Source organism: Coturnix japonica, chromosome 3, assembly GCF_054131305.1.
Source record: "Coturnix japonica strain WE chromosome 3, WE-NBRP24, whole genome shotgun sequence".
In the NCBI taxonomy this organism is placed as follows: domain Eukaryota; kingdom Metazoa; phylum Chordata; class Aves; order Galliformes; family Phasianidae; genus Coturnix; species Coturnix japonica.
In genome coordinates, this window is record NC_140665.1 from 27,380,394 (window position 1) to 27,403,607 (window position 23,214).

Here is a 23,214-nt window from a genome sequence, read left to right on the forward strand (position 1 = left end):
GGGCTGGGGCCCTTCCCGCTGCTGCCCAGTGTGATCTTACTGTACAGAAATTGCTCTTAGAAAACAAAGTCTCCCATGGAAGGAAAAGGCTCGGATGCCGTGAAGAAGAGTTTTATGAGCTTTGCCTCAATATTCGTTGTGCAACATCTTTGCAGGATTTCATTATTTATGATTTTATCTATCTACGTTCTATGCCTAATAGCTTGGAGGTGCCGTTGATTAATTTTTTCCAGCTCTTTGATGTACCGGCAATAACTTGTCTGCATTGTCCTGTGTCAGAAAAGCAGAAATTACCACAGCGGGGCCGGGATGGGGTGTCATGAAGCGGCCCCAGATGGAACTGCTGTTCTCCTGCTGTGGGATAGGGCTTCCCAAGATGTGCTCTTGCCACTTGTGTCACTCCAGTAGTTGGCTGATGGCAATACAAGCTGAGTCAACCCCCTGATATGGGAAAAACCTAACTCAACCAAAAAACGTCTTGCTTTTGTTTTTGTTTTTGCTAGGTTAGTGAGTTAACTCATTCTTTGTGAGTGCAGATACCTACCAGAGATACTGCAGAGGACTACACAGGGGAATGGGCAGTAGGAGCGTCCAAAGGAGGAAGAGGAGGGAGCGGGGCAAGTGGGGGCAGGCTGGGGGAACCACTCCCTACGTGCGGACACTGCAGTTGGATTCCTTGTACTGGTTCCATCCTCGATGTCGTAACCCGTTTCTGGAATCTTTTCAATTAGGCAGTGATTTATTGGTTAGTGGGGTGTGTTTGGACAGTCTCCAGCAACAGGCACGAAATGCATTACCATGCTAAGCTCTGTCCTACTGCCTGCAATGCTAAGGCATGACATTGTTGTGCCTTTTTTTTTTTCTCCAGGAAATGAATCTTTTTAAAAGTGGTTATAAGATTATATGACTAGGGATGTATCAAGGGATGTAAATCTGCCCATTTCCAAAGCTTCAGTGCAGTTATACCACTTATAAAAGGATTTACTTCAAGATTTTAGCTGCCCCAGCATATTAGTTGCTGATGAACGGGAGGTCTTCCTGAAAAGAGTGCATTTATCAGCATAAATGGACCTCTTTGTTCCCTTATGTAGAGGTTTTCAGCCTGCCCAAGCTAAAGTGTCTGCTAGTTCAGAATTTATTATTTCTTGTCATCACTTCTCTTACAGTCATCACCTCTCTGGTATTGGTCCAATTCTGTGGATTTGTCAATCACCACCACAAAGAAACCCTGAGCCAAAATAAACCTGGCCTGGCTTGATTTTCGTATTACAAATGTACTGGCACAACTGTTGTCCACAAAACCTCCTATTTCAGCAAAGTGCTTGAAATCCCATTGACTTCAATTAATAAGTTAAGCAAGTGCTTAAACACTGTTTGAACTGGGGCCTGATGACCCTGCCTTGGCCAACAATTCACTAGGTTGGTTTCTTTTCTTCCTTTCTTTCTTTTTTTAATAGTTGCACATCTTTTAAAGGAATTTCCACATTTCACTTCAGTCAAGAGATCAAAAATACAATAAAATAAAATAAAAAATGGAGAGATCAAGGAGAACTGAAACCAGATATTATGTTTTCTTCAGACATTTTTCATTTAGCAACGGCCTATAGTAGATGAAACATTAAGGATCCAAGGACGGTGAATGAAACGAGGTGGCCTTCTAGGACACAATCCTCTGCTTGAAGTTATGGGGTCAAATCTTGAAAAATTAATCTGACTCCCCTCTCAAAGCAGGGAATTACTGATGTGTCATATAAGCAAAAAAACCCTGCAGATTCTGGACTACCACAGATATCCTTTAGTTCATGGTTGCTGGTGATGTCTGGCAGTTTTATATTACATGCTACTCCTGTTCTCCCTGTACGCAATTATGTAGGCATATCGGTATAATGCGTGATTATTACAAAATAACCACAACATGCTGGGCAGAGCATTTTATGCCTCTCAGTTGGTCAAGGCTCATCTGGCCTCAATCTGATCGTTTTGGCTTTGTTTTGTTTTGTTTTATTTTTCTTAAGGGACATCTATTTTAAGGTTTCTCCTATTTAACCAATGGAATCTATGTTAATTTGACCTATATTAAATCAACAGGGTTTTTTTTGTTTTGTTTTGGTTTTTTTTTTCATTACTCCCTTTGCTGATCAAAGAGCTTTCAGGCAGTTTCCTCAGATGCTGGCATACCTTGCAGCTCCAGCAGGAAGCCAACGTGCCAGCATGCAAATGCTCCCCGCCTTCCTTCTCTTGTGAAGGCGGCTGTGATCCCCGCTGCCTCCCAAGCAGGGCACAGCTGACTTCTCCCTCTCATCCCCTCCCGTTCCAGGCACACGTGAGCTGCAGCACTGGGAAATTCCTCAGTGCAGGAGGAAAAGCCCTTTGGTGCATAGACCCCACTCCTGAGACATACACCCAAGCTTCTCCTCTCAGTCTGGGGATGTCCACTGTTCCTGCTGGCACGGGGCTGTCCATGGCCACCACTTGTGCATGGTGATCTCTTTGGGGAGATGGCCCTGGACCCGCAGGGCTGAGAAGGGACCTGTACCCAAGCCCTAGCATAATCTTGGTGAGCAGGGCCCAGGGAGGGGCAGGACCTCCAGCCTGGCCTCAGCACACAAGGCTGGGGCTGGGCAAGGCTGGGCCAGCCCGCACCGCCACATTCTGCCCGCTGCCTCTCCTGCAGAGCGGCCAGGGCTACCTGACGGGGCGTGGGGAAACCTGATGAGCTACTGCCTGCAGCGCACTTTGATGTCCTCGGATGAAAAGTGCTACGCAACTACAAAGCCTTTTTAATGTTATAAAGCCAGAACTTCTTGCTGCCTCGACTTGGCAGGGAGGCCGATTAGATGTTATCGGTTTTGCTGTTTACACTTAGAGAAACTGCTGCAGTGTGGTTTTTGTCATGTTTTGTTGTTAAGAGTACCGCGGCAAAATGACAGAAGAGTTAATTCTGGGGTCTGTTCCTTGCAACTTCAAGGAGCAGACAGAAGCGACTTTCCATTTACTGTCAGCGAAATGTAATAAACAGTCCTTTAACAAAAAAAAAATACTGGAAACAGCAAACCAAAACAAGCTGATACGTCTGGGCATACCGATGTGTTCTGACCACACCTGCAGTAACTGCTCTGGAAGGCATTCCTGTCCGAGCTTGAGGAAAAAGCCATATTACAGAGGCCTGCTCTGAAATAACTGAGCATGGCCTACATTTCACAGACATCAGCTGGCTCCCAGACAGAGACCTGTTTGGGCCAGGCCTCATTGGCTGCTTTTCTCTATTCTATGCCTCTATACCGCGCGGTTTCACTTGATGAAGTGGTGAAGCCTACCAGCTTCTCCCACCAGTGGCATGAGGCAGAGCTTGTGCTCTGGCCTACAGCCATTCAATGATCAGAGCTGAAATACGGGACAAAATGGCCCTTCACAGCCACTCACGTCACGGACATAGCAACGTGCATGGTGGAGCATTGCCTTCACATGTTCAGCCTCTCAGCTGCCCCACACTTGGTTTACACTGGATTATAAAACTAGAAGAAGCTTCCTATAAACACTCACTCCTCATTTACAAGCCCTGTTTTGCAGTTGGCCTCCCAGGACGGCAGAGTTTCACCACACTCAGCACTACTGCTCCCAGCCGACAGAGGCACAGCCACTTCCCCTTCTCTCTCTGGCAGCTTTTCCTCTCGTCCTTAAAATCTAAATTTGTCTACAAACCTCACACAATCACCTTGATAACACAAAGTGCACACAGAGAGCGCTCCACAAAGGGTTCTAAGGGCTCTTTGCATGCTGTCATGCCAACATCCACCTCCAAGTTTAGGGCTGACCTGGGTCACCTGCCAGCAATGTGCAATTTCTAATGGGCACATCTGGGGCCTTTCTTACTGACAGCTTCTCTCTGTGCTCATCTGGATGCTGTTCAGAAGGCACCAGGCAGCCTCAGTCCCTATGCGTCCCAGCAGAACAGCGGCTCCACTCAGGTGTGAGCAGCCAGAGGGGGACTGCGCACAATGGAAGGAAACTGGGCACAGTGCTTTTTCAAAACCAAACAAACAACACATTGGTGAAAAGAAAAGGCCCTCGAGAAACAGCTCGCAGCAAAATGGACAAAATCCTTTCCTTTGCCCAGCAGCAGTGGGTTGTGCAGGCTGGAGTGTTTTCACACTGAAAGTATGGCAGCGTTTGGGAGATTTCTCTACAGTCTACAAATAAACAAAAGCCAGGGAGTGTTTTGCATTCAATAGTTAATCATAGTTGGCTGAGTGTTTATATTTTTCTTCACTGTAAAGGCATTCTTGGTCTGCCTCCCAAACAGCTTGTTTTGTCTGCGAGATTTAATCTTGAGTGGCAGGACCAGGCGCAAAGACAAACCTCAAAACAATCCTTATTTTTCTATAGCAAGATGCGAGATGTGAGACATCAGCTTCCCTTCAACCAGGCCCCTCAGGTGAGTGTGTGTGGGGGCTACTGATCGTGAGGGGCTGGGCCTGGGGCCACCAAGCAGTTTGCTGAACTCAGTTTTAACCCTTTCCTGATCTTTAAGCATTCTAAAGCACCCCAAACAATGGGAATTCAATGCTCATTGGATGGGTTTCCACCCCGAAACCCTTGCTGCAGAAGCAGCTTGTTTGTACACAGAGTGGAGGCTCAAGATGCCCAGCTTACTTTGAAATCCAGACATGGCTTTGTTTCAAGGCAACATCAAGGTAAGTCTCAAAGTTAGAAATGAAGGGATGACGCAATATGACTGTAGCCTTTAAGTGCTTGAGCTGCTTTGCTCAGAACCAGCTCAGGCACCGTACTGTGTTGACAGCAGCCATGTTTTTGTAGTGGTCCCAGTTAGCACTGCAGACGAGTGACTGAATAAGTGAATTTACGTTTTCGCACTTCTGAGATCTGGAAATGATTACAAAAGGTGAACTTCTAAATTCTTACTATTTTGTTTTCTTTGTTTTGTTTCCTTTTCCATTTGCCACTGCCTCTGAACCAGCTTTAAAGGTAGATAATATCAGCTTGTGCTTAGATCTGTATCTCAGGTTTTAAAGAAATTAATAAAATCACATAAAACGTTGCCCGAGAGGTACGTCTGCAGGTCATGTAGTCCAGCCTTTTGATGGAAGCAGGATCATCCCCAGTGCTAGATCAGGACTGACATGGCTTTGCCTACTGCTGTCTCAGAAAGCCCTGAGGAGGTTCCCTAACATCATGGTGGGAATGCTCTCATCCTCCAGGCTGCATATCCTGGAGCTTTTTGCCTGTGACGGTGCTGATTTTGGAAGGATTTTTGACAAGACTTCCCTGTAAACATAATTCAACAGAGCCCGAAGGATGAAGCCATGAAAATCCCTGCAAATCCATGTCAGCAGCTCCTTGCAGCTCCCCGCAGCCTGTGCTTCTAGCACTATGATACCTCTGTTACTGAGTTCCTCTAAATGCTTCAAAAGCAATAGTTGTTGTTAGCAGAGACAGGTGTGTAGAAAAAACACTTGAGGTGATGCTGATAGTCTCCAGAGCACTCTCAGAATTTCTTCTGCGCTGCCTTCAAGTATATGAGCTGCTTCTCCAACAACTTCCATAGCACCACTGGAGTGGGGAGAATAACTAACGCTCTGCGTGGGATAGTCAATATGCAGACCCTTCTGCCAGACCTTATCAAGCCTTAGAACCAGGCACCCACATATGGCCTTGCTCTGAACAGCCTCCTCATTGTGAGCAATGCACCCAGCTCTGCAGAGAGCAGTTTGCCTCAGCGCTGGATGTCCATCCACCGGCAGTGAGGCGGCAGGACGGAGCTGTGGGCTTTTCACGCAGTGTGCCCATAAGCAGCCTCCAGCAGCAGCTGAGTCACTCGCAGGAGTCCAAGGCACTATTAGAAGTAGACACGCCACGGCCCAGTGTATAATTACACAGCCACCATGGTGCGGAAATTAAGCTCTCTGACCCCATTAGACAGGAGCTGTTATTTCTTCTTGCCTACAAGCTCTGGAGACGAGTCCAGCTCTCGCAGTGTGAACCCATTCACCCAAACTCACCTCCTTTTGCTGAGAGCACAGAACATCACCCCATTTCTGGATGCACTGGTGGCTGCCAGAGCTCACGTCCGCAGCCCTGAGGGAAGCAGCAGTGCCAAGACATAGCGCTGCTGCACTTGGGGATGGAGAGGGCAGTGCAGCAAGTCTAGGACGTACAGCATGCTACGGGATTATTTCCACCAGAAAGGGATGCTGAAACAACTGTTGAGGCAAAACATGGGGCTAAAGGAAGGAGGTGTTTCTGTCACATAGATTTTTAACATTTTCTGTTAAACATTTTCTTTAAACATGAAGAGGGGAGGTTATGGTTAGATGTTAGTAAGAAAGCTTTTATTCTCCTTCTCATAATATGACTAGGGCCACAAAGATGAAGAGGAGGCTGGAGCATCTCCCTTCTGAGGAAAGGCTGAGAATTGTGGGAGTGTTCAACCTGGAGAAAAGAAAACTTAGTGAGGGTCTTATCAGCACTTATAAATATCCAAAGGGTGGGAGTTCTTGTTGAAGGGGTCCAGACTCTTTACAATGGTGTGCAGACAAAGAGCAATGGGCACAAACTGGAACACAGGAAGTTCCATATGAACACAAGGAAGGTCCTTAGTGTGAGGGTGACAGAGCACCAGAACAGCCCAAGCAGAGTGGGCACCTGAGCGTGGGGCCTGCTGAAGGCAGCTCCCACTGGAGGCAGCTGGGCACTTCACAGGAGACCACCCTGTGTTCAGCAACAGAACAGGCAGTGGGTGTTTGGCTAGCAGTCCAGGGAGCAGCAATACAAGGCCGGGGCTTGTGCCACTGCCGGCTGCCATCCTGTCGGAACACGCTGGAGGAGGGCTTGCTGGGTGGGGTGTGCGATGCGCTGCTGCTGACTGTGCAGTTCAGAGAGTAAACAGATGGCTCTAACCTGGAGCTGCCGCCCCGACACCAGCGCTCGGCTCCATTTGGAAGGCACAAAGAACCTCGACGGCTTTGATTTCTAAACAAGTACTAAAAAAAATCTTTTGCTGTAAGGGACAGTGAGATAAAGGAAATGTGATGTCAAATTAGAATCAGCTTGAATCACTTTGAATAAGCGCCGAGGCAACAAAATGCGCCCGTTTTGCTGGCAGGCTGTCGGCTCACAAAGCGCTTGCTCCACCCAAACCCGGGGCTTGGAGCGGCAGTAAGAAGCCCCGATAGCCCGAGATTTGCTATGTGCTGGTACGGAGTTGCCATCCCTGGGGACAGAAAAAGCATAGTTAGCTTTTAAATAGTGTTCGATGAAAACATGCCGCACCCCAAGGAGCAATTTTCACCACAGGCGGCTGTAGCACGAAGCTTTAATCCTTCACCCTCTCCGGCAACAAGAGAGATGCGGGGAGCTGCAGGAACAAACAATGCCAGGCCGCTGGTGTGTAGCTTGCTTTTCATGCCTGCAATTAAGCGCCCGTTTTACTTCCTGTTGTTTAATATTGCATTTATTCTTATCGCCGCAAGAAAAGCCTCCCGTTTTTATATATTTTAAATTTTCACTGGGGACACATTTGAAGGCCCGTATTGTAGACTCAGCAAGCAGCAGGGTAGCCGCCAAACCTCGCTTCCTTTGTTGATTTCTCGATGATTTAAGGCCTATTTGCAGCGGCTGATCCCAGTCCCCCCCCTGCCCTTTTGCTTGGTAACCACCACTTTAACAAAATGGTGTTTGTGCAGTGCCTTGGAACCAAGGATCACGCTTTTAAACACAAGATGTGGAACAGAATAGGAAAAGCAGCCCCTAAATCACCGACACGCCATGCAATTTTCAAGCCAACAGCTTAAAATTATTATTCTGCAAGAAATCCTGAGCGGCTGTTTACAAGGCTGGACAGTGATAGGGCAAGGGGGAATGGCTTTAAACTGTGACAGGGGAGGTTTAGGTTTGATGTTAGGGGAAGTTTTTCACACAGAGGGTGGTGATGCACTGGAACAGGTTGCCCAAGGAGGTTGTGGATGCCTCATCACTGGAGGCATTCAAGGCCAGGCTGGATGTGTCTCTGGGCAGCTTCATCTGGTGGCTGGCAACCCTGTCAATGGCAGGGGGGTGAAACTACATGATCATTGTGGTCCTTTTCAACCATTCTGTGATTCTATGTACTCAGAGTTGTACCATAGATGAGGCTGCTCGTCTTTTATTTCACACCTAGTTATAACTACTGGCACAGGGCTGAACCCTGTTCTGTTTGCTTTCCCTTGGCGCAAGGTTTGAAATTACTCTCTGTATCAACAGAAGTCAGTGGAAAAATATCATAAAAAGCCTCTCCTGTTGATGTGCATTGTTCGGACTTTTACTGGTTTTACCCAAAGGGACAGAATCCATTGTTCCAAAGTACAAACAGGAAAAGATAGAACCTGATCAATGGTTTATTTAGGTACAGGTTTCCTTCAGAATACACTTTCCCCCCACTGGTGCTAACAAGTGAATTCAACTCAGACGTGGTGCAAAAAAATGTATACAGTGCTGTCAGCGTGACTGCCTGCTCTGTTCTGGAAAACAAAGAAGTTAACCTCGCTCAGTTATTCCGCAGTGGAGAATACAATACTTATTTTAATCAATAAAAACAGTCTGTACAGTAAGACTGATGGCTTTTTCAGCACATCATTCCACAGTTAAGGTGGGGCCCACATGGCACCAGCATACAGCATCTTGCTGTGTCTAAACATTGGCCTCAGACTTGCTAGAAATAGCAGCAGTGGTGAGGACCAAACAGGAGCGCCCCAGCACATCACAGGCACCTGGAGATGAAAACTGCAAAGGAGATGACGTAAGGGATTTTCAGGAACATGTAAGACGTTACCTTTAGGTTTAATGAGCGTTACAATACAGCAGTTGCAGAGAAGGAAGTAATTCAAAGGAAGAGTGTTCACCGGCTGTCTATGTTGTCACAGATTTCATTTGCTTCACAAGGAAAGGACAGCAGCCTGTAATTAGCAGTCGTGGTCAGAAGCTGCATCCAAAGCTTGCTGCCCTCCTGCAGCACACCTTTCTCACTGAGCTGGAAAGGTGAGAAATTAGGTAGAGGACTCAATGCAGTGCTGCTTGTTCATCTCCGTGGATCCCAGACTTGGTGCCTGACCCCAGCCTTGTAGCAGGGGCACTGCTGGGAGGGGACCAACAAGAGCTATTCCATCCTGTTCTGCTTCAGAAGTCTCCATGTGACATCACCAGGAGAAGAGCTTCAGGTACTGCTCTTCAGGGAAGACTTCACTCTTGTTCCCGATTTACCAAAATGGTGATTGCCCTGTGTGCCACACAGGAGGAGAGCAAGAAAACAGGCAGAAAAACATACCTAGTAAGGCTTTAACAATGCGTAGGAGATTCCTGCTAATTCTAACAATGATTTTTTTTCTCAAAAACTGAGTCAAGTCTACTCCATGTATGAATGGGAGGATGTTTAAGGACACCGATGATGCTGAAAATGTTGCTGATTCTGCAAAGCAAGCACGACGATGAACAAAGCAATAACCAGCACAGCAGAAAGCCCAATGAAGACTGAACTACACAAAATACAGTTAACTTTTATTTATTCTTCCAGCTGCTTGTCCAGTCTTTTCAGCAAGTTCGCAAAATAATCCAACTTTGCTTCTGTAAGGTTTGGTATTACTTCTAGCATGAGGGATGCTACACATGCAGATGAACAAAGTCTTGACTCTTAAGTTTGCATTTCAAGGACTGTCAGAGAATTATACACCAATGGGGCACAGTAAATACAGGCTTCTATTGTTTTCTCCCTTAAATTCGTGACAGAGTAGAACAGAGGCTCTCCAGTGTGGTTGTAACACTGCCATTTTTCTCCTGTGTGTTGCTCTCATGAATCACATGAACCACCATTCAGCACCTTTTAATGGTGTTTTTCACAAAATAGGAAAGCAAGAGCTGGAAGTCTCATGCTTTCTCAACTGTCCATAATAGATATCATGACAAAACAGGAGCTAACAGAGTTAACTTTGACCTATTAGATTACACCTCCTGTGGCTAACTTAAATTGCTCCAATGTATTTTTTGTCTGACATAAAATTATTCAAACCAGCTCTCGTTTCTGATTTAGTTCTTACACATAATCTTCCTTACAAACAGAAGAGCTCACCCATTTCCATGTCTTTCCTCCCGACACCACACCTGTAATGCTAACCCCCACAAAATGGTTCTCTGAGAACCACCAGGAAGAGCTCCATAAACCACCGCGTGCACTGAAGTGTGCAGGACGACTCTGAAATAAGGAACAAATTCATCAAGTGCAAGGAAAATGCCTTTATTCTAACCTGAAAACTGATAGATGTGCAGGCTTTATCTCACACAGAAACACATCAATCTCTCAACTCTTCTACTTAACCTTTTTTTGCCAAACACCACCAGTTGTAGGATGAGGTAAAATTAAACTGCAAGCACTGTCTCATTTTCATGTATGTTAGTGAAAAATTGGCATGGCACTGTGGAGTAACATAAAGAATTGTTGACTGAGGCTTTTTTCTGTCTTCAAAGTCCTCCTTTACGTGGTTTGTAGAACATGCAGACCTCAGTAAGAAAGCAGTCCTTTGTCCAGAACTCTTAGGCTGGGGTGAAGGAAGCATTTTTGGTTGAAAACACGCATTACTTCTGAAGAGCAGAACTTCTAAAACATGTTGCAATTGCTGGCCTTTGAAAGCATCAGGGTAAGCTCTGAAAAGATTTTAAAATACCTGAGCCCCTCAGGCCATTCAATGTATAGAGCAAACAGCGTGTTCATGGGGTCGTCAGCATGACACTGAATCAAATACAGGGCTATTAAATGTCAGGTTCCAGGGACCTACAGATTCAACTTGAGGTCGCTTCTTTGTTTTTTTGCCTCGAATACACCAGAGATTGCTTCTATGAGATTTTGAATGTTGTGAGAGCAAATGCTTTTCATTAGCCATCCTCCCTCTCCCGTCCCATTCACAAGAGTTAGCTTATTCCCATGTATGTGTATGAGACTTTGATTTCTACCTGAAGAAATGCAGGTCTGAGATTGTCCCAACATACCTAACAACATCTATTTTCAGTCATTTAAGGCTGTTCAATTACAGTTTTGCTCGACACATAAAACCATTGCCCTCCGCATCTGCTCTAAGTCTTGGTTTGCATGCAAAGCCTCCACAGGGAGAACTCAGCTCGGACCTTTGGAGCTGTTTACAGCCCTCAGATAATGCAGCAATCACACAGAGATGGGTCGCAGGACAGAACACGTCCCCCTTTGCAGTAACGCCTCTGATGTTGTTTGCAGCTTAACTTCCAGCCAAGAGCTTCAGTATTAAACTACAATTTTGCCTATAAAATAGCTAAAAATACCTGTAGTATCTAGAGGCAACTTATTTGCATATTTTTTAATTATTAAGCTTCACTGCTGAGAACCCATCTACATCCCCTAGGTGGACATTACACTGGGACATGCTCATTTGAATATAAAATAACAAGTTTTAGAAAGGGTAGGAGAACACTGCCAAACAATTAATTGGATGAGATTCCATTACACGAGTGGATAGTGGTGATAAGGTGAACAATTTGAAACTAAACATTCTTCAGTGCCACTGTATCATCTGCGTATCATTCATCTGGTTCCTTGTATTTAGCAGAAGTAGGGCACATTTTCCATGTCCCATTTATAAGCAGCACAGACTGTTAATTTCATCCCCTACTGGAAAGCCCCCATTGTCTATTTACAGATTAATCTGGGAAGTGACACAGTGACTGCTAGCCCTAACTGGTGCATCTGACACAAGCACAAAAGGAAGGATGAATAGGTGGAATTTTGTATTTGGCATTTCAGAGTTAGGGGAGGTAATGCTTCCAGTTATATACACTTAACATGACTTCTGAGAAAACATTGAGATTAGGCATTAAGCTAAATATATGTAACCCCACATTATTTCATCAGTTTCTTTCCAAGACGCGTTTCATTCATTTGTTGGGAGTTTGCATCTTAGCAGTATTTATCTTACTTGGAAAAATTACAGGCCTTCGGAAGAGCATTATTTTGTTATACTGATTGATAGAACAAGCTCTTAGAGCATTTGTACTGGAGCACTGGAACTTTTCATAAGAGCAAAAGGAGTTCATTAGAAAAACACTGAAAGTGTGCAACTGGAAACAAAAACAAAGCATAAAAGCACAGCATTTAATATAAGATGAGCTTTCAACTGAAACATAAAAAAACCCTCCGAAACCCTGCCATATTAATATCAGACCCACTTGAAAGGCACTGAGAATTGAACTGCGCAACTCATATCCATACCTGTGAGAATAATAACCACAGTGAGATGCAAACAGCCAAGGCAGAATATGGCACTGTACAGTCCATTAGGCATTTCTGGTATATACGGCAGTACTATATTTTCTTAGGATAAGCTGGAAATGTTAACTAGATGGACAAATTTCACAATATTTTGGTAGGAAACAAACAAACAAAAAATCCAATTAACACCATCTGAAGATAAGCAAACAAGGCATAACGTATAGGACATCGTTGGCACAAGAAAATGTTACCACATCAAAACACGCACTTTTAAATTTAATCCAGTAGATACATGAAAGAATGGAGGAGGCAGAAGCAAAGGGAGTTGATGAACATGAAATACTCAGTTTTGAGTGTGCTAGCTGAGGTCACTGTTTCATAAATCAGGCAAAACATGAAGCTATCAAAACTATTGAGGAGGCTAGAAAGTATCGAGCCAGTCCAGCCCGTTTCCAGGAATACTTGAGTGCTGACATGCGTAGACTGAAGAATCTGTCCAGTATCATCTCAATGCCCGAGGTTACCTAAAGCTTTCCATTAGCAAATGCAGCCTCCTGGAACTGAGGGACAAATGTTTTGAAATATGCCCTGGTGGAAGAAAAAAAAAAAAAAAAAGGAAAAAAAAAAGAAAAAAAAAAAAAAAAAAGAAAGAAAATTCAGGATTAGGAAGGAGTATGTGGTATACGTGGTATATGTATGTACCCAAGGTTTTAACAAAGACAAGCATAAAGTTACTGTGTTCAGTCCATTATTACCTCATAAATGGGTACTGCTTTTCTTGCAATTATTCAGTATGCAGCAGACACACATACTTCATCTTTCTACATCCAGCAGTGTTTCTTTCTATAGTGGCCTTGGCACTAACAAGTTGCCACACTTCTTACTGTGGTTGGTCAACATTAGCAAGTTGTAACTGCCAGAATGGCCTGATCCAGCATCCAGACTTCATCCAGAGCAAAGTTCCAGAAATAAACCCTTTAATGCACTGCAAAATACACCTCTGAACTGCTGTAGAAGTCAGAAACACTTAGGAGAGTCAAAAGTGTGGTAATACCACTGTGTGCAGCATTTTATATCAGAGATTTTTGACACAGTTGACATTCACCATATTTCTTGGATAACAATGTTAGTTTCTATGTTAAAGAAAACTTCACATATGGCAACAAAGGACCAAAGACAGCCACAGCAATGAGCTGCAAAATCTTGAGAATATAGGGAGAAGATAAGCGCTTTGTCTCTCTACAGAACCCTTGACGCAATACAGAGTCATTATTGATCTAAGATAGAGAGAATAAACACTAACACTCCGGATGAACTGAAATTCCTTTCATTCAACACTGAAATTCATAACATTATTCTGTAAATTAAGATGTGCTTTGTGTATGTTGGATCTCAGCATTCGTTCTTTACAGAGAGTTGAGTGACTCATGTATCTGCAAAACGAGCTGACCCAAAGTATCCAATACTGAGTTTGAATTGTGCCCTTGAGTTTATTCTCACCAAAATACTCAGCTGTGTACTGAACACATCATGTGAGTGCCCAAGATACCCTTTACTTTGCATGTTACATTTGAAGCTGCTTCATCATGCTGTATTTGCTTTTTGATGACTGCTTTCCTCACTGAACTTTCTCTACTTCATTGCTTTGCTTTCTGTTTGTGCCACCAGCCTTCATAACTTTCTGTGCAAAAAGAACCTGCTCCCGTTTTTATCACCAAAAATGAATGTCTGCAGCCATATTCGTTATGTTGCTGGTTTCTCTGCTCATATACCTCCTGCAGGAAACATACGCTGAACATATTCACTGTCAATCATGACCTGTATTTTATGGTTTGTGTCAAAGGTTTGGCAATCACTGAGCGCCAATAATACCTCCTCACATCTGAAAATGCTGCAGGATCACAGAAGAGAACACTTCCCTGCCTTTGTTGTGCCTCGCAAATTAATTAAAAAAGCTACAGTCAGCTTTTGTACAAAAGCTGTAAGCACACATGAGACGCCGCCCAAAGGTTAAGAGAGCAATATAAAGTAGAAGCATTTCTGGACTGAGCAGTCGAGGCCAGGAATGCAAAAGAAATGAGGGACAACCGGTACATGTATTTTATAGCATACACAGATTGGTCTGGGTATTTATGGAACACACTTTGATTTATTGGATCAAAGTTCAAAAAGTGGCTCTCATAAATGATGCCCACAAAAGTGGCTGCGCGTACTGGCACACGCACACATGGACAAGCTACAGGGGACAACAATAATTTGATTTTAGGAGTTGAATGCAAATTCTATCTGTGTTTATACAAAATACATTTGAAACTGCAGCCACTGTACAGTCTGACCAACACTTCATCATTTTGCCAGCTCAAGTAGCATCACTTGCATGTTGTTAACCACAGGATCTGTCATCCTTTTATTTCTCCTTGCACTATCTGTCCCAACATTTAACTACATTTCCTCTACTTGCTTATTTTAAATAGCTTCTTCCTTCCCCTTTGATAGCTTCTTTGCAGACTCGTTTTCCAAGCACAAGCTCTTCTCACCGACTTGGTAAATGTTACTTAAAACTCCCCTCTTACATTTTCCTAGCCTGTAAAGATTCTTAATCATTAAAGGGAAATATGTGGTATTTTCCCTACCTTTTATTTCTTTTCTGAAACATATCCTTCATAACATTTCAGTGCTTTGCATGAAAACCACATTTACCATCTTATATTTCAATCACCTTTCTCCTAGATACATTCCAAGCGTGAATATCGCATACAGCCTCCCACACCATCATTATCTACACCAGTATCCTTTCTGCTCACCTCTTCCTGCGGTACAGCCTGAACCCTTTGCTGAAATGCTAAATCAAACACCTCCTTATATTCCCAACAAATGTACTGTGTCAAGGAGAACGCTGTTTCACTAGTAGTTCATATGAATTTCTCAGAGATGTTATATGTACTGCAAAAGTTACTCCAGTACTTCATCATTTGTAAATGCCTATTTTTTTCTTTCTGTACTTTAAAGCACATGCTCGAGTTTGTCCTTATTATTTGTGATCTTTTCCAGACTGCAATAAGCATAACACCAAATGTTTAGCCAGGACACATTCCTCCACTGCTGCCCCTCCCCAAGTTATGGACGTATCACAGATTTTGGAGACAAGGTTTGGGTAACTCTGCTTCATCACGGACACAAAGGAAAATGAAAAAGACCCTGCAAAGAGGTCCAAAAGTACAGCATAACTGACTGAATTACATTAGCCACAGTGTTTTTAATCAACTGAAGAGCAAAGAATGTGGATTAAACTGCTATGATGTTCATAATGGTTACATTTAGGGAGGGAATAGCAAACGTGAGAGAGCATATAAAATTTACAAGGCTTATTTTGAGTATGCTTGAAGGAGTGGAAAAGGAAGCAGGGACATTACTTGCTATTAGACTTCACGGGACATTTTCTTTTTAAATTGCAGGGCCTTTTCAATGGAAAACTACAGTTTTGCCCAGCGGAGTGCCTTTCTGTGGAAAAGCTGACATTACATCAGAATAAGAAGGGAAAGAATGAGGTGCTTTGCTTTGGGTTGATCTGAGAAGAGACATCCTGGTTTGTGGAACTAAAAGCCTAAACATTCCGTCAGTTTGATATTAACCTGCTTATCTGTGGTACAGCGTATCACAGATGATGCATCTAGTTACACAGACAAGGCCATGTGTGTAGGGAGTCAGAAATATAAACATCCTAGGGAGTCAGAAACATAAACATCCCAGCAGAAGTAACCTCTTCAAAGGCAAGAATGATGGGATAAGTCACTGGTATTTCTGCTTCCAGCAGGCATTTTGCTACTGCTAGCAGGTACATTATACTGACACTTCGACTGCATTTTCTTCATATGATTGAAGTGACATCTTTTCATCTTAAGTTTGGGACAAAACTATACACTCAAATATTGTTATTTCCAATCAAATGGAAACGGTGACATTTTTTCATCATGGTAAGTAGGAGGAGAACAAGCACCTCTTACTGGCTGACAACGGCCAAGTTTCATTTACCAACCAACTGCTGCTAAGGTCAAAGTGTACACACGTTTCCACACAGACGGGACCCTGATGGGGACATATTATTTTAGAACTGATTGTGTGAAATTACTTGATAAAAATACATGACTTTTTTCTAAAGGACAATAACAGACTGGATGGCAAGGGCCTCTTTCGCACGAACTACTATTCCTTCCCTTAACATTTAAGCTTCCAGATGATAAAAACACTTACAATTTGTATCTTGTGCATACAGGCACAGAGAAACTCAGTGCATACAAGAACTTAGGAGAGGATTCATTCCTCGTATCTTATTCACATACACGTATTCACATGAATTTACACCCTCAGTGACTTTCTTCTGTGCCACATCACAGGGATCCACATACCCATCTCTCTTTTTTTTTTTTTTTGTTTCAGACATGTTGCTGTGAGATACTTTTAAGTACCTCAGAAGGTATTCAAAATTGCTATTTTTACACCCACTAGTTAAGTTCATCATCTGCAGACAACAGCTATTAAGTACGATTCAGTAATTTGGGTAACTAATGAATGACACTGAAGATGGAGAAAACAAGCTTTGCTCCTCGATCTGTGTTTTTTTCTATGCTGTCCCATATAGCAAAATCAGCTTTTCATCAACGCTTTTTCTCCTTTATGGGAAACACTGAGTTCCTTCTCTCTCCTCCTTCACTCCACCATGTTCTCGGTGGGTCTGTGTCACGGTGACCTTACTCCAAGCTAAGAACAACTGCATAAAATGTTCCTTCAAGTACAGAGAAACTGGTTTGCACCACGTACACAGATATTCTATACGTGAGTGTTGAGTATAATGGCTCTGCATCGCTCTCATAATAGTTTAGATCTTAGGTTAGCCAGTGTTTAAAGAGTTGCTTTCTTTTAAGCTTAGAGTGTGTGCCAATCTTGTACTCATACAGGCACATGTCTAACTCTTTGTTGAGTGTCTCAGTGTAAGAATCCATTGTTTTTTGCCCGTCTGTTTTTGTTCCCTCAAATGGTCATTTGCCAAGTTCAAGGTAGTAAGTTACGGGCTTTCTATGGAAATTTTTCTTCAGCACTCCACAAGACAACAAATTTTGCTGTACTTAACAACTATATACACTTGATAAAGTACATTGAATTTCAGGTGCTGTGCTCAAGGACATCTGTTGAGAGTAAAGCACTTACCTTTCCTTCACCTTATTATCCAGGAAAAAGAAAGTCTGGCTATTGTAAATGGTAAGTATCTAAAAGAAGGTAGAATTGGATCGCTTGTTGTTTACATGTTTTCTTGTGATATAAAACACTGACAAGGTCTCCAGAAGCCCATGTAGAATGATGCATGTCTAAATCTAAGAGCGTGGGCTTGCAATGCTTAAGACATACTGGACTCGGAACTTACATCCCTTTTGTAAAATTTCCTTCTAACAGTATTGCTTTTTCCAGGGTAACTTAATGCTGAATTTGGAAAATTCTGTTGGAAGAAAACCTTCACTGAGCATTTGGTGATATCCTTTGTCTTCAGATTCCCGTGCTGCAATCTTCCTCAAAGATCTGAAGCTACGCAGCTGTGATCTCCCATCAAACACCTCACATAGTTTTATAGTGAAAGCATTCTGCCACTGGAATGCACTTGTTTCCTTCTGCTATTGTCTTTGTTTTACTGGTGTTACAGCCAACTATTCAACAGTGCTCCTATTACTGGCTGTTATGCAATAACGGCAAAGGAGTCATCTAGGTGTTTCTTTTAAAACCTTCAAGTGGGAAATTCTGAGTAGAACACAGATTTGAACTCTGCAATAAAAAAAAACAACATGCAAAATGCCATACCACTGAGATTTCTGCTTTTTGTATCTGGAACAAGGATGTTCATCATGGGGTGATGAATCATCTTCCTAAGTCATTCACAAAATAGATGCCTCTTAAACTCCTCCTTTTTAAAGTGTGCTAAGTTTTCCAGCAGTCTGGTCCCAAATTCATCCATGCTAGCAGTACTTAGACTCATGTATCTTACATGTTTCAGCTCAGGATGTGAGAGTTTCAAGTGCCTTTTCCATTAAGAAGTGATTTGTGGAAAAGAAGGTATGAGGGAAGGAAGTAAAATAATCTCGATTGTCCATATCTATTACAGACTCAGCTGTACAGCAGTGCTGACTACCACCAGCACAGTGTATTCTGTCCTTGCATATTCTTCACTTGAAACTGAAAGCCTCTGATTGAAAATCTTGATAGTTTCACAAAGATACACAGCCTGCTATTACTTTCTCTCACCATACCATGTGTATGTATTGCATTACTTCTCATCAAAAGGCTGCCTCAAGTTATTGTACTGGGAGGGGGGGGTCGGTTTCCATCACTGATTTTAAGAGTAAGCTTTTCAAGCTAATATATCTTAATTAGGGGCATGTACTCTGCAGTCATGCGGATCTTGGAACAGTTGTACACAACCCTTATGGGTATTCTGGAATTGGATCTGTGGTAAGGACACCACAGTTCTCCACAGCACTGCTCTGTGGTCTCAGCATGGGAGAATAACAGTGAGTTTATGTTAGGATATTCTACAAAAGCAATTACTTATCCTGGGACTGAGGAGAGGACTAAATTATACCCCTTTCAGCTGTATTAGATACTCAGATAGCTTAGACTCCCAGGCAATTACCTCAGCTACTGCCCATTTCTTTTAGAGGAGATGCAACTTTATGATTTGCATAATTTTGCATCTCATATTTCTTTCCTCCTGCACCGTAGAGGAACTGCTGCAAGACATCTACAAGTTTCTTCATAGCCACAGAAACCTGACAGAAAATAAATCCCGTCCAAAGACAAGTGATCTCCATAAATTAGTTACAACAGCATCGCTGTACCCTCTTCCAACTGAATTAGGTGAAAACAGGAACTAAGATGGGCGTAGGTCAGAGTAAGGGACAGCCTGAGGCTCAATGAAGTCTTTGACCTATTCCTCCCAGACTAGTATTATTATGCTGACACTTTGCAATAAAATCTTATTATATAAATTATTTCAACAGCACAGCCATATTAGAATTATAAAAGAACTTCTCCAGGCTTTATCAACGTCACCTGATTATTCACTTTCTGAAGTACAAAGTGTTTGCATGCAGTATAAATACATATGTAGCGTGCCTTTGTATTCTCATATTCCTGTTGCAACTTGTTCTGACACAATGAAAACTTGTTTTGAAAATACTGAACACCTACAACAATCCCTTCTGGGTGCCAGACAACAGGATTCGTCCTCCCGTGACTACACAGGCACAGCCAGCTGGTTTGTCTCATGGAGCCTCTAATAATTAATCTCCCATGTAGAATACATTTACCACAACTCTCCGAATGGTACAATTTGGTGTTCTGTTTATAACAGAAAATGGTCAAAGTTGCTCATACTTTTTTTCCTCCTTTTTAAATGCTCTCTTTTCAAATTCCATTTGTCAGCAGCTATGCAATTCAACACCTTTAGTACTAATTAACAAAAGGAACTTAAATTAATAAATTGCTACTCTAATTCCACTACTGGAATTTAGGTCATATTTCATATGAGTGCTCATTACATCCCTAACTTTACATGAGTGGTTATACTCCTCCTCCTGCATCTCTATGGCTTTCATGTAACAATGACTGAAAAACAGCGCTGAAATCTTCTGCAAGACCAGTCTTCCAGTAGGCCTCATATCAACACAGACTCTTTCCTTTTAAGCTCAGATGAAAGGCATTTAAGCATCTTTGCTATTTTTTACCACATATGATGCTTTAAAAACACATTTTAATTGGGCGAACCATATTATGTTGTCTCTTTATTCATGGGTGTTTACACAGCATTCCTCACAAGGGTAAAGACACATATGTGCTCAGAACAGATCAGCATAACCCAGTCTCCTTGCTTTCTTCTGACAATAGAGTAACAGCTGATTAATTCTGTGCTAGATACTTTATGGCAGTTATTAGAAGAAAATGGTTGTTAGAGCAAGTGATCTGACTCTGCAGATCGAAGATGCTAAAACAATTTAAGGGGAAAATACTTCTCAGCACAATACTTCTTGGTTACGTACTTTGAACTATGCTCTAGCAGGCAGACCCACTAAATGGACACTCTCCATGTGGCAAAGACTCAGTAACTAACAAAAGCCAGGCCCGTGGCAAGCACCAGACATCCAGAAGGCAACTGAAATTCTATATCACCATTTGAGTAATAAAATCACCACGTTTCCAAGCACAACTGTAGAACAATAAAGACACCTTCCAGGACTTTTTTTATCACTTCAGATGTACGTAACAATACAAGGCCTATCTTCATGTTTCTGAACTAAGCTTCTCGAAGCTGTGTTCTTCAGGTTGTGGTTTATAATTTCCTTACTTGGAAGCTTTATCTGTAGCAAAGATTTTGCTTTTGTGTGAAACAATGCCTACAGTCCTTCACTTTATGCATCTCCAAAATCGGCGATGCCAAGCAAACATCTCAATTGTTTATACAACAGCAAAACAATAGCTCTTAAATTACTGCTACTGTAATTGGCCAAACTCACAAAGATTCAGAGCACAGTGCCATTATGCCGCTAGCAATTTTTTCCTGGGTGCCAAAAAAAATCATCAAATAATCTCTCTTCCTCTTCTTGTGTTTCTATCTTTCTGCTTTTGCTCCCAGTCTATCTCCTTTTGCAGTAATTTCCCTCAAGCAAATGTCTATGACCACTTCTACCTGACAATCTACACAAAAGCACCACCTGCATTCAGGCTGATAGACTAGACAGTAATCAGGAACCAATAGAGCTGGAGGTCCACTGTGGCCCGAGCAACAAAATCTGTCAGAACACGTGTTTTTAAGAAATATTGCTGCCTTCAGTGTGGGCTGCAAAACTACATGACAGAAAATTGCCTGCAAAACTGAAAACAAAACATGTGCAACTGAAAACATAACAGGAAATGGATGTAGTAGAACTAGTGAAACTAAGTGTGTACCTGAAATTTAAACATTCAACTGCACTCCAGAAAGCTGTTTTCTGTGTTTTACTGATGATACCTTTCTCCTTCAGCACTTCTTGTTGCAGTTATTGTCATTTTTAATTCAAGTCGCACAGAAAGGTGCAGGAAATAGTTATATTTAGACATATTTTCCAATGGTTTGCTGCTCACAGAAATAACAGGTGGCTTTACTCCTTATGAAGTGAACAGAAACAAAAAAAATAAATGCTAATTTGGTCCCACGTTCCATTTGTATCTCTGTTCCAAAAGATTATGATATTGATTTTATAAATAAAGTCAAGAATTCAATGTAGTTCTGCTAAAAGAAAGAAGACAACTTTGCTGCCTAACAGCATAAAGTAAAACAAATTGGGACAATCTGCTCAAATAACAGAACTACCATAAATATAACAGCCTGACTGAAGGCAGATATGTAAAGGAAGGGAATTTGAGGGAACTGCTGTGGAGCCAGGACTGCAGATCATTATGCAGGCTGGCAATTAATGCTTAACGTAGAGAAACAAGGTAAGTAGGGCCACCACTCTGCAAAAGATAACATTGGTTCCAAGAATATCCATGTTTCCAAAGGCCTGGACCTTTACTGACAATTAGGGAAGAAAATTAAAGCTACTGGAGACAATCAGCTGATTGCAGTATCTAAACATGCAGGCTGGTTTGAGTCATTTGGAAATCAAGACTTTGAGTTTTACTCTCTTTCAGGTTTCTGATATAGTTATGTGGGCATTCACACAAGCGCACTACACAGAAATATCCCGCACACACAGCAGCTCTAAGTGTCCCAAAGTAGACACAGCAAAAAGAAGCTCTAAAATATTGTATCAATGCCTTCTGCTCGACGGCTCAACAGATAAACACTTCACTTCCTTCACCTTCTCCACAATGTACATAAATAGACTTGCTTCAGTCAGATGAAGGCTTGTGGTCTCAGATCAGAGCGACTGTGCTTCTGCTTTCTGAACTTCCCCCAGGGCTAACTCAGTGCTCAGGATACCAAGTGTCTGTGGAGACGGGAGGTACTGGAATCTTTCTGTCACAACACAGCCATCCCATTTCCTTGTCCGTGGATCATGAGAATGATATTCCAAGGACATCACGGAAAGAATCAATCTTCATATAGTCTTTTAAAATGCACTACTAATTCTTAAGAAATTTCCAGTCACTGTGTGACAGCCTGCTCTATTTTTCCTGTTTGCTGAAGTGCCACAGCCTTATTTTTCCACTCCAGGTAAAGGTTAACTTCTTAAAGAGATACAGTTTACTTAAGACTTTTTCTATTTCCTCCTATGTAGGCTATGCACGTGTATGCTGAACCACACTGCAGCAGAACTATTTTTTACAAAATTATTTAGTAGATTTAAAGGATAGATAGAACTAAGAACCTCTTCTAAGTATAAAGGGCAGGTGAAGAATGAGGCGAGATGATGGGGAAGAGCAGGAACAATATAAGAAGTATTTGAGAACAGAAAAGTCTGGGCAACACCATGCTGAGGAGTGAGGCTTGCAAGGCAAGATGACAAACATAGATTCAAGAAGAGAGGAGTTCACAGAGATAATAATATAACCTGATTGATCCTTAAGAAATTATTGAATCCATTACTTGTACTTCAGAGGCAAAAATGAAGGGTTACAGCACAGACTCATCTGTTACAAGTCTGACAACAAGCATCCCCCAAAACAAAGTTTTCTAGCAGGTGAAAGTAGTGATTTCATCATCATCATGCCATCCTCTCTGCTTTGCCAGATCTCTTATCAAGGGGGGCCAAAGGCAACATACCAAAACATAAAAGAACCTTCCTTGGATATTCATTAAGACAACTCAGTCAGAAGGAAAGCGAGATGTCATACAGCTGTGATTATAAAAATCATGTTAAAGAAGCTATTTCTCTTCTCTGTTTGTAAGGTATGTACTGGCCTACTGAAAA

At 42.4% G+C, this 23,214-nt stretch overlaps 1 protein-coding gene and 2 long non-coding RNA genes across 8 annotated transcripts in view; 1 reads left to right on the top strand and 2 right to left on the bottom strand.

Annotated features, from left to right (window-relative positions):
- Positions 1-4,561: 4,561 nt before the first annotated feature.
- On the top strand, positions 4,562-18,119 carry LOC146761334 (uncharacterized). Its single transcript, XR_014943885.1, has 4 exons — positions 4,562-4,694; positions 15,736-15,828; positions 17,445-17,536; positions 17,744-18,119. It is a non-coding gene; the product is annotated as an uncharacterized LOC146761334 (long non-coding RNA).
- On the bottom strand, positions 8,371-8,903 carry LOC146761335 (uncharacterized). Its single transcript, XR_014943886.1, has 2 exons — positions 8,828-8,903; positions 8,371-8,516 (listed from the first exon to the last, which is right to left on the bottom strand). It is a non-coding gene; the product is annotated as an uncharacterized LOC146761335 (long non-coding RNA).
- Positions 9,538-23,214, bottom strand: part of BABAM2 (BRISC and BRCA1 A complex member 2) — a 151,388-nt gene continuing 137,711 nt past the window's right edge. For 5 of the 6 annotated variants that reach the window (XM_085541209.1, XM_085541208.1, XM_015857415.3 and 2 more), the window contains exon 12: positions 9,538-12,868. In XM_085541209.1, the coding sequence (XP_085397335.1) occupies positions 12,805-12,868 (64 nt within the window). In that variant the 3' untranslated portion in view covers positions 9,538-12,804. The remainder of the gene's footprint in view (positions 12,869-23,214) is intronic. The other variant, XR_014943879.1, reaches the window with a different exon arrangement.